Below are 17377 nucleotides of genomic sequence, written 5' to 3'. Positions count from 1 at the left end.
CCTGTAGTTCCCCAGGTCTTCCTTTTTTCCCTTTTTAAAAATGGGGGTTGTGTTTCCCTTTTTCCAGTCAGTGGGAACTTCACCGGGCTGCCACGACTTCTCAAATATGGTGGATGGTGGCTTAGCAACTTCATCCGCCGGTTCCTTCAGGACCTGTGGATGGATCTCATCAGGTCCCATGGACTTGTGCACCTTCAGGTGCCTTAGATGGTCTCAAACCTGATCTTCTCCTACAGTGGGCGGCTCTTCATTCTCCCAGTCCCTGCCTTTGCCTTCTGTTGCTTGGGCGGTGAGGCTTGAGCACTTGCCAATGAAGACCGAGGCAAAAAAGTCATTGAGTACCTCAGCCTTCTCTGTATCCTGGGTAACCAGATCTCCCGTTTTGTTCTGGAGAGGGCCCACATTTTCCCTAGTCTTCCTTTTATCCCTGATGTACCTATAGAAGCTTTTCTTGTTGCCCTTGACGTCCCTGGCCAGATTTAATTCTGTCAGGGCTTTCGCTTTCCTAACCTGATCCCTGGCTGCTCGGACAATTTCTCTGTATTCCTCCCAGGCTACCTGTCCTTGCTTCCACCCTCTGTAGGCTTCCTTTTTGTGTTTGAGTTTGTCCAGGAGCTCCTTGTTCATCCATGCAGGCCTCCTGGCGTTTTTGCCTGACTTCCTCTTTGTTGGGACGCATTGCTCCTGAGGTTGGAGGAGGTGATCCTTGAATAGTACCCAGCTTTCTTGGGCCCCTCTTCCCTCCAGGGCTTTGTCCCATGGCACTCTACCAAGCAGATCCCTGAAAAGGATATAAGAATGATTTTACTGCTCTACCTTGCAAAATGTGACTTGATTGCTGAGTAGAAAACTGGACAATAAGTAACAGTGGCTCTGTTTAGAAGAAGTGGCTGCTGACATGAAGACTGATATTAAAATTTTCAAATTTTTGCCAACTACTGATGCAGCATACATTTCAGTCTTCCAATAGTCTAATAGAATAGATGACATTACCACCTAAATTCAGCGCTAGATCCTGAAAAAGAAGTATCAAAATAGCTGGTCTAAAAATCTTGGATACATTATATTTTCCTTCAGCTTTTTTATTGTTGTTTTAATTAGTTTCTTACAGGAAATCTTGTGATTCTAGCATGTGTTGAAAACTTAATTTCACCTCTTCCAATTATTTAGCTTTATACTCCTCAACCCTGAATCTTGCTTCCTTTTCCTTTTGTCACCCTTTCAGGATTGTCTGAAGCATAGAATGAGGATGGAGCATCTTTATAATATCAGTAGTTACAAAAAGGTATCCAATCTCAAAAATACGATCATCTAACTTAAGGTTCACATAAATTTTTTTTCTCAGTAAGTGCGTAACTGTAACTCCTTCTGTCCTTCTGAAAGTAAATGGTCAGGTTCTTCCACTTACCTCAAATGTGTTTCACTCTTTTCACCCACCACTTTCTTCTCTCATCCAAACATTTTCCCTACCAGTTGCTTTCCTTGTGATTGCTGCCTGGTCCTTTTCACATTTTCATCCACAGTATGGACATTTTGGGCTCTTTGTTAGACAAGCTCAGACATCAGAGGGCTATTAGAAAAAAAAAAAAAAAGGAAAGGAAGCTATTTTCTAGTAAAGGGAGGTACTCTTACAATGCCAAGAAGCTGATCCACTTCCTGTTTTCCACCTCCTTGTCCTCATGTTCATCTTCTAAAATGCTGGCAGATGAAAGAAGTGAATCCTGCCTGCCTTCCTCACAGAGGCCTTTTGTTCCCTTCAGCTCTAGGCAAAAAATTGATCAGTAAAGAACCTGCCAAAAAAGGGGCTCAACTGAAAAAGCCCTAGTTTTCTGCAAGCGCTAGAGCACCAGAGAACAAAACAATTATCCCTTCTGAAATGTCTATTTTTGAAAATCGTATTAATTGCTCATGAATGTGTTCTGTTGATGGAATTGAGTCGTTTTCATAAATGGTCACCCATGTGACTTAGTAGCTGCTTTCCTTCACTGTGTTATGTGGTATTTTTGCTTGTTCTTAAAACATACGCATCTCATTTAGACTGAAAGGTATGCTTGAAGAAATGTGTTGTGCTGTAGATACAGATCCAGACTTCAGATTGTGGTCTGAAGTTTACTATGTCCAGCTTCTAACTAATTGAAAACAAATGAGGAAAGTTGTTGTATCACTCCATCTTATGATGGAAGAGATGATGCCTTTTCTATACTGCCTAGAAGAAACAGAATAATCAGAGAGACTTTTTTTTAAGTTGTGGGTCACCAGAACTGATATGCATGTAACTTTTGATGGTGTTGACTATATATTGAATTTCTACATATCTCAAATGCCTTCTAAACAGAAAATTGTATTTGATATTAACATCTCTCAACTTTTGCTGCCTGATGTGGATGTATGAGAATATTTTGAACCTGCTCTTTCCAACAACCTGCTGCCTTGCCTTTGTCATAATCTAGATTATGTCATGTTAGTTATTAGTCGTGCTTGTTTCAGAAATGAAATAGCTTGGAAGCTCATCAACTATGCTCAGATATTTCTTTGAGCTGAAGGACAAAGGATACAGATAGTTGAGGGCGCACTAGGAACATTTTATTTATCCAAAGGTAATTGTTAGAATGTGAACTTCCTTAACATCTTGAGAACCAAGTGATCTAATCATCTCAGCTGTGTAGCTCTTATGTCTTGCCTGTAAACCCTTCTTTGATTTCTTCTTGACAGTATGTTTCTTCATACAGGTTCTGTTTTCCCTCAGACTTGCTGGTACTCCCTTCTGTCTCTCTTTCTCCAACCTTTCCTTTGCACTCCAAGATTTCCTGTTGTTTTCTTTTAGTTCCTGTATTTTGTTAAGGCTATTACAACAGCTGCAGACAAGGAAAAGGTATTGACAGCCTTTATGATTTTTCATGGTATTTTTAAAATCCTGTCTTAATGAAATATTCAGGAGTCTTGTTCTCCACTCTGCAGGACTGTTTGTCTTCCATTTCATGTTGTAATGATTCCTAAGTAATTTTTACCAAAAAAAAAAAAAAAAGGAAAAAAGAAAAGAATATAAGAGAAGTAGAACTGTTCCTCAGAGGACAAATGAGATCTGGCAGACAGTATTCCTGTGTTCACTTCTTGCTTTTGAGAATGACCTGATTGCACTTTTTGGAGGTATTCCACTTTTTTCACATTTGCAACATCTGCAGAAATCTGTATTCAGTATATGGATTATGTGATCATCTGTTATCTGAAAAGCAACTGAAAGTTAAACAGCAATGGGCTGCCTGGTGTAACAGCAATGATGGATTGCCTGGTGTAACACTAATGTGGCTTTTGCTACACCTATAGTAATATTTTCTTCCTAGCTTAAATAGTGAAATACTTTTTGGTTTATGCTCTTCCTGTTGTGCAGTAGCAGGAGTTTTCCAAAGATAGCATTTACTTCTCATGTTCAAGATGAACTGATTATTTCTCTCCCTCATAATATGGGGCCTATGTGTTGGAGGAAATTTTGACTCAGATAATTAATACAAAGTCACATATATGGTGTCAGAAAATATTTGTTGTTAATAGCTAGTCTTTAAGTTTTATATACGAAGTCAATTCTGGTTGTTCCTTGCCTTGCTTTAGCTTACAGGTGGAGTATATATTTTATAGATATTTTCTCCTAAGTGTGCCTGTGTGTGTATATATTTGTATATTTTTATAGATGAAGATATGTGTATGTACACACGTGCACACAAATACTTTAAAACATAACTTTGCTTTGTTAATGTTGTTGCACCAGCAATTACAGATACTTTAACTTCAATTATGTAAGTAATTTAATGCAAATGGTCAATTTTTTGAAGAAATGCTTATCAAGACTAAGTATACTTACTTTTCATTCTGAAATGGAACATTGCTTAGCGAAAGGCCTTCATGGAGTCTTCTTAACATCTTGTTTCATCTAATGAGTAAATACCGTACATATGTAGAAGGTGTGGTACACATCTTAGTTGTGCTAGCAAGGCTGTATTTGAGGTTGATACTTCCACATGAAACTAGATTTTCATGTGTCCAGTACCTTCTCAAAAGTATCGCCTTTGGTAAAATTGTTGTCTGTCTCTGTCACTAAAACATTTCTTTTATGTTACAAAACCCACAAAGACATTATCAATCGTCACACATCTGTTTTCCTGATACTAGTGACGTTCTGCAGGAATACAAGGTTTTCATTTCTCAAAGCTAACAAAAAAGTGTTTTAGGAGTGACAGGGACAACATCCAAAGTAGATTCAGTATGAAAGACAGTATGCTGAGCAGCCAGCACTTAGGACTACACTTCTTTTTGCTAACTGTTCATGCAATAAACTTATATAGGTCACAAGGTGACACCTTGATAAGATTTGTTTATTACACTGTTGCCAGTTAATTCCTCATTTGAAATGTATAAGTGGGACTTTATGATACGTAGACTTGGTGTCGGACTTTTGTATAGATGGAAATTTTTACCCATATAATTTTTTCTCTTTCTATCTGTCTCAATCTATTTTTGCAGTTTATCTAGGTTACCATATTCATTGGAGGCATTAGAAAAAATGGAACAGTTGGTTCTGCTAATCAAGATCCTTGTAGCTGTTTAATACCACTATTTATGAGATACCAGAATGCCTGAGGAAAGAGATTATTCATCAAATAAATTTTTCAATTGTTTGCTATAGCTTTGGGTCTGAATAAAACATGCCTCCTGCAGAACTCAGTCATCTTTCAGTTTTGAATTGTTTCCCTGCAGAAACTCTGATACGATTTTATTGTTAATAGAATAACTCCAGTAGAGATAGTGTCTAAAAGTATTCTTGATTATGGAAGTTACAATATTTTAGACCAAATACTTTGTTCATATTAAGCTAATACTTGCATAAATTGTAAAAGTTAAAGTGGCTAAGAATGTCCTTGTCTATCAGGGTGAAATCTTGGCCCTGCTGAAGACGTTTGCTCCATTTGTTTTCTGAGTTTTCTCTGAGCAATTCCAGGAGGCTTGTTCCAGAGTGCTTTATACAGTGCCTCCAAAGGCCACTCACTGAAAACTGAGCAGCTGCATAACAAGTCATCTGCAGTACACAACTGGACAGCTACAGTTTAAAAGTCCCCTTTCTGGGAAGCAAGTTACCAGTGGGAAGTACTTGAGAACACCTGGTTTGAATATATAGTTCCTTCGACCGTTGCTACATTTAATCTGTCTAGTTTGAAAATGCTAAGATATTTAGCATTAAGTCTCACACTTAATGTTAAGTGCTGCAGTAGAGAGAACATTCAGATTGTATTGTTGTCCTGCTCTTTCAGCAAATCTTCACCAAACACAGCAAGAGTACTGTGGGTTGTAGCCCTATTGTCTACATCAGATTCAATCTCGAAATGTCGTAACCTGAGCCTGCAGGTTGAATTCAGTGGGTTGAATTCTAATAGCTTTCTGTAAATCTTTTCTGATATACACTTCTACAAAGAAAAGGAACCGATCTCAAAAAGTGTGCTGCTTATTGTAGTAAGAGGATATATTTGAGTGCAGAAGATGTATCTGATGTACATGCTTGTGCATGTACAAATGTATTCTTTCTCTCTGCCAAGTCTGAGATAGACACACACACACACACATATGAAATCAGTTGGTATCTTTTTTTGGCAATTCTGACAGACCGTACTTCTCCTCTGCTTTTGTACTTTCAAAGAACACAGACAGAAGGTGCAAATAGGCTTCCATTTTGTAGCCGCCATTCTGTGCCTGTTTTTCAACTGTTCCTTCTCTTCTCCTCCCTTCCACGTGGCAATTCATTGAAGGTGCATCACTGCAGGGGAGATAGTACTACAATAAAAGCATGGCTATTTGGAAAATTATCTCCTGGAAATTGAAATTAGCATATTTGTTAATGTAAATTAATCATGCAGAAACTCAGAATCAGAGAATTAAGGCTCCCAAAATTACAGTAATTTTCCGTTTCAGGGCATGATAAGATTGTGTCCACCTGGCTGAATATTTGTCTTTTATTTGTTTCCAAAGAATATGCCCATCTCACCATGAAGAAGGTGCTCTGGCCACAGCAGAGTTCACCACGCAAAGCTAAAAAATACTTGGTGCTTAATTCCAACGTCTTTTTCAGTATGGTTTAGGCTAGCAGCAGCCCCAACTAAAATGTAGAGAAGAGATATAAATCGAAGCAAAGGGGAAGAGAACATGGAAATGTAACAACAGAGATTGTATTAGGCACTGAAAGTCACAACTGTAGAAAGAAATGAAACCTTATATTTATGAATTATGGGAACAGTGCATTCAGCAATGTGTCCTCCTCTTCCATCAGGACGAGACTAGTTTAGATGACCATTCATCAAATCAGCTTCGCTGTCAGTGTAACAACCCTTTTTGGTTCCCTTTGGGGTCTGTAGGGTAATGGATAGGAAGGCAGCACCATTGTTTCCCATTTCTTTATGCTTGTGCACTATTTGTGTGCTTCTGACTAGAGAAGGGAAGAAAACTGACTATTTTGTACTAGAAAATTAATTCCCTCCATTGAAAGTTATGACAGTACTTTTATAACTGGAGTAGGTGCCTGTACCATTCACTAAAAATGTTACATTCTAAAATGAATATATACTCAGTCGAGTTTCTGTTATGGCTACATGCCTACACATTTTCATACTAGTAAAAACAACAAGTGGTGTTTTGACATCAGCTAACACTTCAGCAGCAACTTGGGTGCTGTTTTTTTCCTAACTGTTGTGGTGGCTATTACTGTTTATTATACTAGCAGTGGTACCCTTCCGATTCTCTCCCCCATCCCACTGCGGGGGGGGAGTGAGCATCTGTGTGGTGCTTAGTTGCTGGCTGGGGTTAAACCTCGACACCAATCTAAAGTCAAGCCCTGTTGCTCCAGACACCCTATGGACTAATAGTAAGGATAAAAAGAATAGATTCTCACTACCTTTGACAGCCTGCAGTCTAGTTTTAAGGATGCAATAAGTAGATAAAACAGCCAAATAGGTTTGGGAAGGTAAGATTATAAATCAGGTCCATAAATTGAAAGCAGAGGTCTCAGTTCACTGACTTTCCAACTACCATGTTTACTTGCTAAATGCCATTTGGACTCTTTTGTTTCCCCAAATTTACCCTTAAAATAGAGAGTGGTTGTGATGCATATCTCTTCTAAAATTCTTATCTGTTACCGCACATGAGGTGCTGTTGCATGGTGTGGCATTTATACTTCTAGAGGGTTTTGTGTTATTTTGATATGAGTGATGAGAAAGCTTAATGGATTTTTCCAGTGATATGAGACTGGGTATCCTTGCATTAAATAGAAGGTTAAAATGGTCAGGAAATGCTATGTGTATTTCAGTATTAGTTATATGTGAATTCAAGAGGCTGGTTTAGCTTCTTTGTATCTTGTACGGGCATTACAGATACTTAAATTAATACTTCATATGATAGAATTATAATGTCTACTGTGAATAGTCATGGATGTCTGTGAAGATGTAAAGGAAGGGAAAATTTGGATATGATTTTTTAGTTTTTATCTAATTTGTATAATTGCTAAGAAATATTTGGCTTGCATTCAGTGGTGCTCACCTATTTGTCTATATAATACAGGTAATAGTATGTTCTAACTTTGAAAAAAATGCAAGTTCTTGAAATTAAAGGACGATATCCGTAATGTGAGTGAGGCTATGGTATGTCTGGAAAGAATGAGCAAACACTTTGAATTGGATTCTTTCTTACACTAAAAATCTCCTGTTCTGACTATTTTGTAGATCTTTGCAGCAGCATATTCTGATGCTGGACTGCTGTAGGGTGAGATAGATTCAGATGGACTCTGTTCAAGTTTACTTAGTAATCTGTACAAAAGTTGAAGAGGTTGGGGGGCAGAAATCAGTCTTTTTGGGGTAGTCATTTGCTGCAAAGATGTCTGCAGTGTTGGAGCTGTGATTCCACATTTTCATCTCTAACTGCTTAGCCCATGTCAGCAAAGGCAATATATCCATTTAATGAGCTGTTGAGAAACTAGATAACGTATTCTATTCAGTTCATTATTTTGATAACTATAATGTATTCTATTCAGTTGGGTTATTCAGTACCCCAAAATTAGTCCTGGTTTTAATTATTTCTCAGTTTGCTAGTTAGCCATCCCAAAGCTACCTCGTGGAAGGTAGGGTTAAGGTGCATCTGTGTGCAAGAGGAGTGGAGTATTTTAGATTGGTGCTTAAAATGTTTGTGTCAGTCATATTTCATGTGAAACTGTGACTGGAAAATTCCTCATTTTAACTGTTCCTCCTCTCCCAACAAAAAAAAGACTGCAGCTCATTTATTTGTTAACAAATTGACATGTGTTTTGTGTTGCACTATACATTTTTCAGATTATGTCATAGTGCTTTGTGAAAAACTAAAATAAAAGAATGGGAAGGAAGGGGACAAAAACCTGCTATACCTCTGTCTTGTTTCTTTCCTTTTGTCTGGTGGATACTAGCAATGTATTTTCCATGGCCATTTAATTTTGTGCCTTATGTGAGTCTGTACAATGTGTTTACTACCTGCAACAAACCTGAATGAAAATTCTGGACGCAAACAGTGATGTCCAGGATCAAATGTTGTTGCTTGGATGGACCTCTGTCACTGATTTGATAACAGTGCAGCAAGAAACAGTAAAAAAAAAAAAACTTATGGATGAAGGCTTATTGTCCTCTAACTCCTGCATGTTTTACACTTTTCGTTCTGCACAAAAGCACTTTACATGGCTGTGTCTTTCATTTAGCCAGTAAAGGTCAGATGTATCTCCTCTTCCACCAGTTGAGTGAGGGTACTGTAAAGTGTTCCTGCCTCTAAGAGATTTAGGTACAATGGTGCCCTACCAGTTCTTCAGCATCTTACAAATTGTTGTAGGTAGATCATAGCTGCTGTGTTTAGGCCTGACTTTAGAATTTATTTCTTCTGAATAGAGGGTGGGTAGTTTGAATAAAGTTTGCCCCATTCTTTTCCTAAGCTTCTTGCCTACAGATGAACTTTCGTCCATAACAATTTCTCTGGGAAATGCAAAAATAGGAGCTTAAAGAGGCTACTTTACAAGTTTGTTGGTAGTTTTCCTAGGGACAGTTTTTTGGGTTGTGGGGTTTGGGTATTGGGATTTTTGGTGAGAGTATTCAGCACATTTTTCTGGTTGTGTTGGTTCTTTCTTGATTTTCCAATAGGAATCAGTTACATACTTCATGTTGTCCTTTCAGTGCTCTTCAGTGTGCTAAAATATTACATGTTGAATATTGAACAATAAGAATGTCTTAGATAAAGGAAGGAAATCCTCTGATCAGTCAACTGTCTGGCTTGAGGAAAAGGGCTTGGGACATCTGAGTTGTGAAGGGGATGCTCCGCGAGGTTGTGGAGTGACAGACACCAATGCTTTGGCTTTAAAATATGTTAATTTTACTGATGAACTCTACAGTTACCTAAATCTCTACTATTCTGTCTCAAAGATCTTCAGGCCCATGCAGTATCCCATTCTGTAATCTAGGACCCAGAACGTAAAGCTGAATTTTTAATTAAAAAATAAACATTTTCCCTTCAAAAAGTGTCACAATTGGATTAAGCAGTGTGTATGGGGAAGGGAGGAGGAACTGTAAGTTTTGCTGAAGCTCTGCTTTTCTGGACAGGAAATTCTTAAGATGTAAACAATTTGAATGAACTTTTTGGAAGAAATATTCACAATCCTTAAAGTGAAAAATACTCTGGGGGGAAATGGGAGGATTTATATCTAAAAATTCCAGAAGGGAATTTCTCTTGTGAAATTCCTCCCAAAATATAGATTTTTTGACCAGCTCTGTATGGAGACAGCTCATGACCCTACTACATATAAGCAAGAATCAATCATAGTATGAAACACAGACTAGAGGCATTCCCTTTATACCTCACACCATCAAAGTGCCTTTTATTCAAATGCTCTGTATGAAAATCAGTCCTCAAAATCCCCCTGGAAACACAATCAATATTATACTTTTTTTATAATGAGTAAACAAATATATAAGAAGATGAAGGACATTTTTATACCTTCTAATGGAATGCTGTGCACAGATTGGTGGGCTAGCACTGACTCTACGCCAGTATGGCATTTGGTGAAATGCAGAAGGATGTCAGATCACTAGTTCAGCCTAGAACTACTTGTTGGCACAGAACTTCTGATAAGCTAATAAATATATACTGCTTCCAAATGCAACCAGTTTCATGTGAGCTAGCTCAACTGTTTTGCCAAGGTATTTCAGTTCCAGGATTATCTTCCCAAAATCTGGACCTCCTCTAAATGACATGTCTAAATGCCAAAATGACAGAAGCAGAATTGAAAATGTCTACTCCTGGCTGTTAACATAGCCATTGCATAGCCCATTTTTCCTTATTTTATTGTGCCATGAAAAAAGTTTATGATTACATTATTTTCTAGAAGTGCAAAGAAGGGAAGAAAAAGCCCATCCGATATCCAGTTAGAGATTCTTACAATATTTGCTTCTGCTCCTAATTCTAGAGTAGTCTATAGGTAAGGCTTTTCAAAATCTTGGTTCCCAAATTTTAGGACTTATGCTCTGTTTCCCTGTACCTGATATTAACTCATATATATATATATATATATGAATTGGAAAAAGGCAAAAATCTTTTCCATAATACAAAGGAGAGTCTGGATGAATTGCAAAGTACAACTTAATTGTGAACATAATTGCACTTCTTGCAGTTAATTGCAATTGTAAGTCAAGCAAGACAGCTTCTAACAGTTGGGTCAGATTTTTAATTTTACAATCTAAATTATTAATGAGAATATTTCCATAAGCTTTCTGCATTAAAATTGGCTTCATAACAGAAAGGTCAGCTGGTCTTGTCTTCTAGCCTTTGTGATTATCAGTGGTAATCAGAAACTGTTTTCCCATAAATGTGTGCTTCTTTTTTGCCTCCTGACATACAAACCAAATGTAGGTGGTGAATTACTTACAAGCTTTATGAAACAAAAATTAATTTTATAGCTTCTAGTTAAAAGAAAATTAAATTAGACTATACATGTAGGATTAAGAAACATGAAGGGTTAAATGGCAAGTGTACACAGGAATAGAATTTAGCTTTTTTTTTTTTTTTTTTTTTGAGTGATTTAATACCTTGGGAATCTTGAAAGCAGTATTGAGTCAATTGTGGAAAGCCTGATGCAGGCTACTTTTCACAGTGTCGCTGCAGTCAGGCAAAATGGTATGATGCTTAAAGAAGGCAAGCAGATCAGTACAAGAATGCATAATGCTATTGTATAAATCAGTAGTGTTTCCACATCTGATAGACAGCCGTGTTGAACACAATATATCTTGAGACTGATACAGTGGTAATATAGAGGGACTTGAGGCAAGTGGTGAGGGTGGTTAGGACTATAAAGATTTTTATAAGTGGAGACTGAAAGGGTGAGATTATTTATGCAGAAGATAGATTGGAGCATATCCAGTGCCATCAAACAGAATAAAGTCAAAACAGATAAACAAGATTTTTGGTTTTTACCTGAAACACAAAGGAATGACAGAATTCAAGGTCACAAAGATTGAAATTTAAGATGATTCAGAAAGACATTTGACACCTTTCTCAATAAGAATTTTAAATGATAAATATATGAGTTTTTTTGAAAACACAAATAATTTTAAAAAGAAGAAGAAGTGCCTGAGGCAAACATATACTTTTAATATAATTGTTTATTGCATCATTTTGTGATGTAACTTGGCTGGCCAGCATTAGAAATATTGAGTAAGAGTCAGGATATTGGACAAAATGGACAATCATTTTTATTCAGGATGACAGTTTCTCTTCCTATTGCAATCTGAATTAATTTGTTATCATTTCCCTCTGCTCCATTTGTCAAGAAAAAAGAATGAATGGCAGCTTTGATTTCCCTTTCTGCCCCCAGAAAGTAGCTGTCATAGTCCTCTTTCAGAGATTCAATGGGGCAAAATATTTTAAAGCATCCTTAACTCACATTTCATGCTTATAATCTATGAACAGGTCCGGGACCATGGCAAATATCTCATTCTATGCTTCTTTTCTGGCATTTCACTACTTTGATAAATGAGAGATGGTATATTTTACAATTTCAGGGATGCTCAGCTGGAAACACTTACAGGAACTGTTTTATTCTGAAAACACTCATCCCTTGAAAATTGTTGTTTCCAAGTGTCTCAATTTCTGTATTGAGTCAACTATTGAAAGCCTTATCATAATAATTCAAAGAGCTTAATACAGTCATAAGGAGTTTGCTTTAAAAAAATTCTTCTTTTACTGAGATTGTCTTCTCATACTAGTCCAATTTATAGAAAAAACAGCTTCCAAGCCCAAAATATAATCTTTCTTGATTGGGGCACTTGAATGCTGAACCAGGATCTGAATTTTGTAGCTACTTTTTCTCTCCACAGAGATTCAAAATCCTAAATCCCATTTGTGTTAGCTGTGAAATTAACAATATATGGCTGTGATTAGAACTGCTTAAAGACAGAATTTCTGTTCTATGGGATTTTCTGGGGAAAAAAGAAATATCATTCAGTTGCGGAATTAAAATAATAAATACTGGAAATTTTTTTCCCCAGAAATTAAACCAAAATTAATTACTTAGGGTTAATTGGAATCTGATAGAATCAGAGAATATTAAGTTTGGAAGAGTGGGTCAAGTGAGAGCAGGTTACTCAGTGCCTTGTCCAGTCTGGTTTTGAGTTTTAGTTGTCACTCTCACAGCGAAATTTTTTTCCTGATATATTAAGTCAGAATTTCCTATGTTCCAGCTGGTGTCTGTTGCTTTTTGTCCTTACCCTGAGCAAAGACTTTGCTCCCTGGTGCCACTGGAGTCCCTGGGTACTGCTGGAGAGCTGCTCCTGCTGCCAGGAGGTTCTCCTCGTCCCCAGTGCCTGACCCGCAGATGCCTCCAAACAGTGTGGATCCCCTCCAGGTGTAGGTGTGCACATGTGTGTGTGTTAACAAGTACTGTTAGTCAGCATTTTCCTCATCATCGTCCCTGAGGGACAGCCCTAGTAACCAACTGCTCCTCAGTTGGACCCGGTACCGCTGCTCACAGCCCACAGTGTGGTGCCTGGCAGTCTGGCCAACAGTCCTTGTAGTCCTCCTCATCCCATTTGCTCTAAGAACACTATGGGAAACCATGTCACAGGCTTTGTTAAGTCAAAGTAAACAGCATCCGCTGCTCTTCCTTTATTCACCAAACCAGTCCTGTATTCATGGCAAGCTCTCAGGTGGCACGGTTCAACCTTACCAAGTCTGTGTTGTCTATTCCCAGTCGTTTCTTGTTTTTCATATCCTGGGTGTTGTTTTCTGGAAGATTTGGTCTGTAACCTTCCCAGGGACTGAGGATGATTAGCCTGTATTTACCTGGATCCTCCTTTTTGCTCTTCTTGCAGGTGGATGTGATGTTTATCTTTTTCCAAAAGTCTTAGCCTTGAGAAGTCCACAGGAGGTATTTGTGTCACCAGGAAGCTCTATGTCACCTGATTTCCTCCTCTTGTGTAGGCCCAAACCCTAAAAGCCACAATCTCCCACAATGTGTTTACTTGATTATAACTTTTCATGGCAAAATACACATAATTTTTAATATAAGAAATCATAAGTTTATAAGTCACACTCCACTTGTAGAGTACAGAATTTGGGCTGTTTTGCTCAATGGTCACTCTGTCAAAACTTCAACTTATTTTTCTAATTATTTTTTCCCCCATTTGTCCCATAGCTCTCTCTTCTGGGATTAAAGTTCTAGTAAACCAGAAAAAAACTATGCTAAGTGAAGGACAATTAATTTGAGGTTACTTGAAAGCTCCCATACAAGTAGCTGTTAAAAGGTACCATGGAAATGCTGCTTAGAGTGATCTCGGTATATTGAAGGGAAGATAGAAAGAGACAAATCACAAGGGATCATAAAATACAGTATGTCTTTGAGCACTACGATAAACAGGCTATTCAGTCTTGCTACAGTGCAAATACTTGTGGTAGTAAATCTACCAGACACTGCTATGCTGTAAGGAAGAAAAGAGGCTGAGGTACGTTCAAGTCTAGCAAGGCCACAAGTCAGAGAAGCTGGTAATAGCCTGCATATACCTAGAAGGCATTAGGGTTTAAAATGGAGGCGAAGTGATTGGTATGATTCACAAGTGTCTAACAAAGAACAATAAAATGAAATTAAGGGACAGTCTATCAGGAAAATGTCTGATTGGTGAGATGTTAAAAAGCTGTGGACACACTCCCATGGGAATGTGAGGGACAGCCCATGAGCTGGGATTATGGAAACTGCATTGACTAACACATTAGAAAATTTTATCAGTCCCATATGAGCAGAGAAATGAAGGGAATGCTTTTATGAGAATCCACGTCTCTAGCATCTGTGATGCTCTATTACATACTCTAAAGACGTCCCATTGAAATCCTTGTAGAAAAGTTGGCACTGATTTCAGTTAAGGTGGATCAAGACCTTAGTGCTAATACAGGCCATGTTTGTCATAGTCATTTGTCTAGGAGCAAAGGTGGCAATGCACAAGGAATGATTGTACCAGTGCGAGGACCAAGGGAAAATAGGTATTCAGTACTCCTTTAAGCTGTGTACGGAAAGCTATAGAGATAATGTGTTAGCTGAATATCTGTTTTCCTTTATAGGAAGAGTTAATTAGTTATACTGGGGGGGATTATACTATTCCATCCAGGAGACACTGTAGGTTTATGGAGTTTTGTTTTTCCTATGAAAAAGACTATTATGTTCTATATTTGAAAATGTAGCACATGAAAGTTTAATTTGATTTTCCTTGTTTGTCAAGAGGGTTTTTTTGTCTCACTCAGATATCTCACTTACGGGGGCCTCAAGTGTGTGTGGAGCCCGTCTTGTTCTTGCACAGATTGTTGCCCTTCTGATGAAGAGGTTTCTCCACACTAAGCGAGACTGGAGAGGAAGTCTGTCAAATGTGCTGCTGCCTGTCCTCTTTGTTGCACTGGCAATGGCCTTGTTTAGTGTGAAGCCGCTGGCTATTGATTATCCTTCTCTCAAGCTGACACCAAGACTTTATGACAATGCAGAATCCTTCTTTAGGTAAAGGGCTCATCCATCATCATTAATATCCAGGGTTCTGGGACCTTTACCCTTAAGTTCTCATATTTTAGAGACTATTTGCATTCTAGGAAGAATAATAGTTACTTTTTACGATAACTGTTTATTTTTCAGATGTTTAGTACAGTTTTATATATTGTTATGAGCGAGAGATAAAATTAGAAAAACATTGTGCAAAGGATTTTCTGGAGGAAAGGACAAAGACTTTGGAGCAGCTTGAACTGGGCAATCTGTTTCAATACCAGTCATGGCCATTTATATGTAAATGCACAAGTGTATTTAAACAAGCCTTTGCATGCTTCATTTTAACTAATTGCTTGGGTCTGAAGCCATTTTCTCAAAATAATTCTCAGGTTTGAAAATGTCACACAGTATTAACAAAACCTGGTACCCTTCTTACTCAACCTCTAGGTTCTATATGCTCAGCTTTGCAACCAACTAGATTGATTGATTGATTTATTTTTAATGTACAGTATCTATAGATCAGCTCCGAACTACTCTATATCAAGTGCATATCGCATACAGATCACTTTCTCCACTGGACAAATATCCAGATATCTTCATAAACATAACATGATGCTGTTTGAAAAACACTTAAACCATGTTAACTGTTAGGAATGCATATTTATAAAGAGAAAGATGGCCATGGGGAGACGTTGAGATTTGTTTAACCATAATTGTATTGAATTTTCTTTACATGTTCACATATAGTTTTTGAAATGAGATAATTTTGCTGTTTTGGTATGTTTCTTATGCATGGATTTTATAGTTCTTTAATTTCTCGGTAAATGTGTAGGATCTTGAGCCTGAAAGTTAATGGAACTAGACATATTAAGATTTTTTTTCTTTTTTTTTTCCCCTTACCTCCCCTCCGCCCCGTGGCCCACTTTGAAACAGCACTGAAGATGATAACCTAGGAAACCTTTCTCAGATTCTACTGAGATATTTCTTTGATTGGGACCACACATGCATGCATTCAAAACAAGGGTAACTGTGAATAACGTAACTACTTCCTTAATTGTAAATTGTGAATATTATAAATTCAATATTTTTTTTCTGTGTAATGTGGACTATCTTAAGCTTTTCTTGCAGTGTGAGGTTAATGACAAATCTGTTCTGATGAAGGAGTTGGAATCCAGGTAAAATACATAAGTAGGCTGTAGGCTTCATTGTTAAAGGTCTGATCCAAAGCCCTTAAAAGTCAGTGACAGCTTTCTGATTAATTTCAGGAAAATTAAGATCAAGTCTGGCATCCATATGAATGAAAGTTAGACAATAATTACAATATTTGTTAGGAAGCATTCCAGATTTCCAAATTTAGGAATGCAGAGTTGTGACCATGCTTTACTTATCTTATTGCTGCAAACAGAAGGCATGCAGCTCATTTGCTGCTTTACTTCTATAAATATTTTTAGTGAATCCACTTCAATACAAATGAGTAAAATTGATATAGCTTTAGACACAGCTGCCACTGTGATAAAATGCTAAGAATGTGTTCAAGATGCCAGATCTGCTCGTTACTCTGTGGATTTCTTCTGTTAAGTAATATACTCCTTTCATTTAATGGTTATTCCTATTGTTATGTTTATTCCCATTAGAAAAAATAATTCCTGTTGGCAGATGGAATCTACGTCACCCAAGGATTCATGTGGATGTGTGGCTGAACAAGAGGTATGTCATTTTATATTTACTTACGTATGTAAAATCTATGGGTGTGTATATTACATCTAATACCTTGACTCTTTTTGAAGGGCTAGAGAAAGGGGTGAGGAAATAAACCCTCAGAGCACTGGCTTTGTTATGATTGGAGATTTCTTCCTGTTTTATCTAATGTTTGGGCTGCATGTTCTGAAGTCTTCGGGGAAAGAGCTTGCACAATTTTGATGTGTGTGTGTATATATATGTGTGCGCATGTGTATATATGTACTAGAAAAGGTTATAGATTGATCTGAAATAACAGGAATCAGAGATGGCTGAACTATTCTCAGCAGATGCAACTGCTTTAATTATGTTATAGGACTTTGCTTACAAAAAAACTCATGTAAAACAAGGTTAAAACATAACACTTCCATAATATCTGGAAGACTACCTGCTTTCAAAATGGAAGGGCAGGTGATCCTAGCTGATAAAAACTACCAGGGAAGCTACATGTGAACGAGATTTAATTGTTAGAGTTTGGTTTTGATTTGGATTGTGTATTTGAAAACAAAACAGCCTTTGAGGAAAGAAAGAATTTTGAAAAAGATAATGAATTCTGACCTTCTTGACTAGTGAGTTTTCGTGCTGAGT

The 17377-nt window shown here is 37.5% G+C and overlaps 1 protein-coding gene across 1 annotated transcript in view; it reads left to right on the top strand.

Moving 5' to 3' along the window:
- ABCA13 (ATP-binding cassette, sub-family A (ABC1), member 13) overlaps positions 1-17377 on the top strand; it is a 211841-nt gene that overhangs the window by 114685 nt on the left and 79779 nt on the right. Inside the window, exons 39-41 of the mRNA XM_009330486.1 lie at positions 14824-15070; positions 15986-16075; positions 16687-16759. Coding sequence (XP_009328761.1) covers positions 14824-15070; positions 15986-16075; positions 16687-16759 — 410 coding nt within the window. The remainder of the gene's footprint in view (positions 1-14823; positions 15071-15985; positions 16076-16686; positions 16760-17377) is intronic.

This window comes from Pygoscelis adeliae, unplaced genomic scaffold (assembly GCF_000699105.1).
Source record: "Pygoscelis adeliae isolate BGI_AS28 unplaced genomic scaffold, ASM69910v1 Scaffold78, whole genome shotgun sequence".
NCBI lineage: Eukaryota > Metazoa > Chordata > Aves > Sphenisciformes > Spheniscidae > Pygoscelis > Pygoscelis adeliae.
This window is presented reverse-complemented; position numbering and strand designations above follow the sequence as displayed.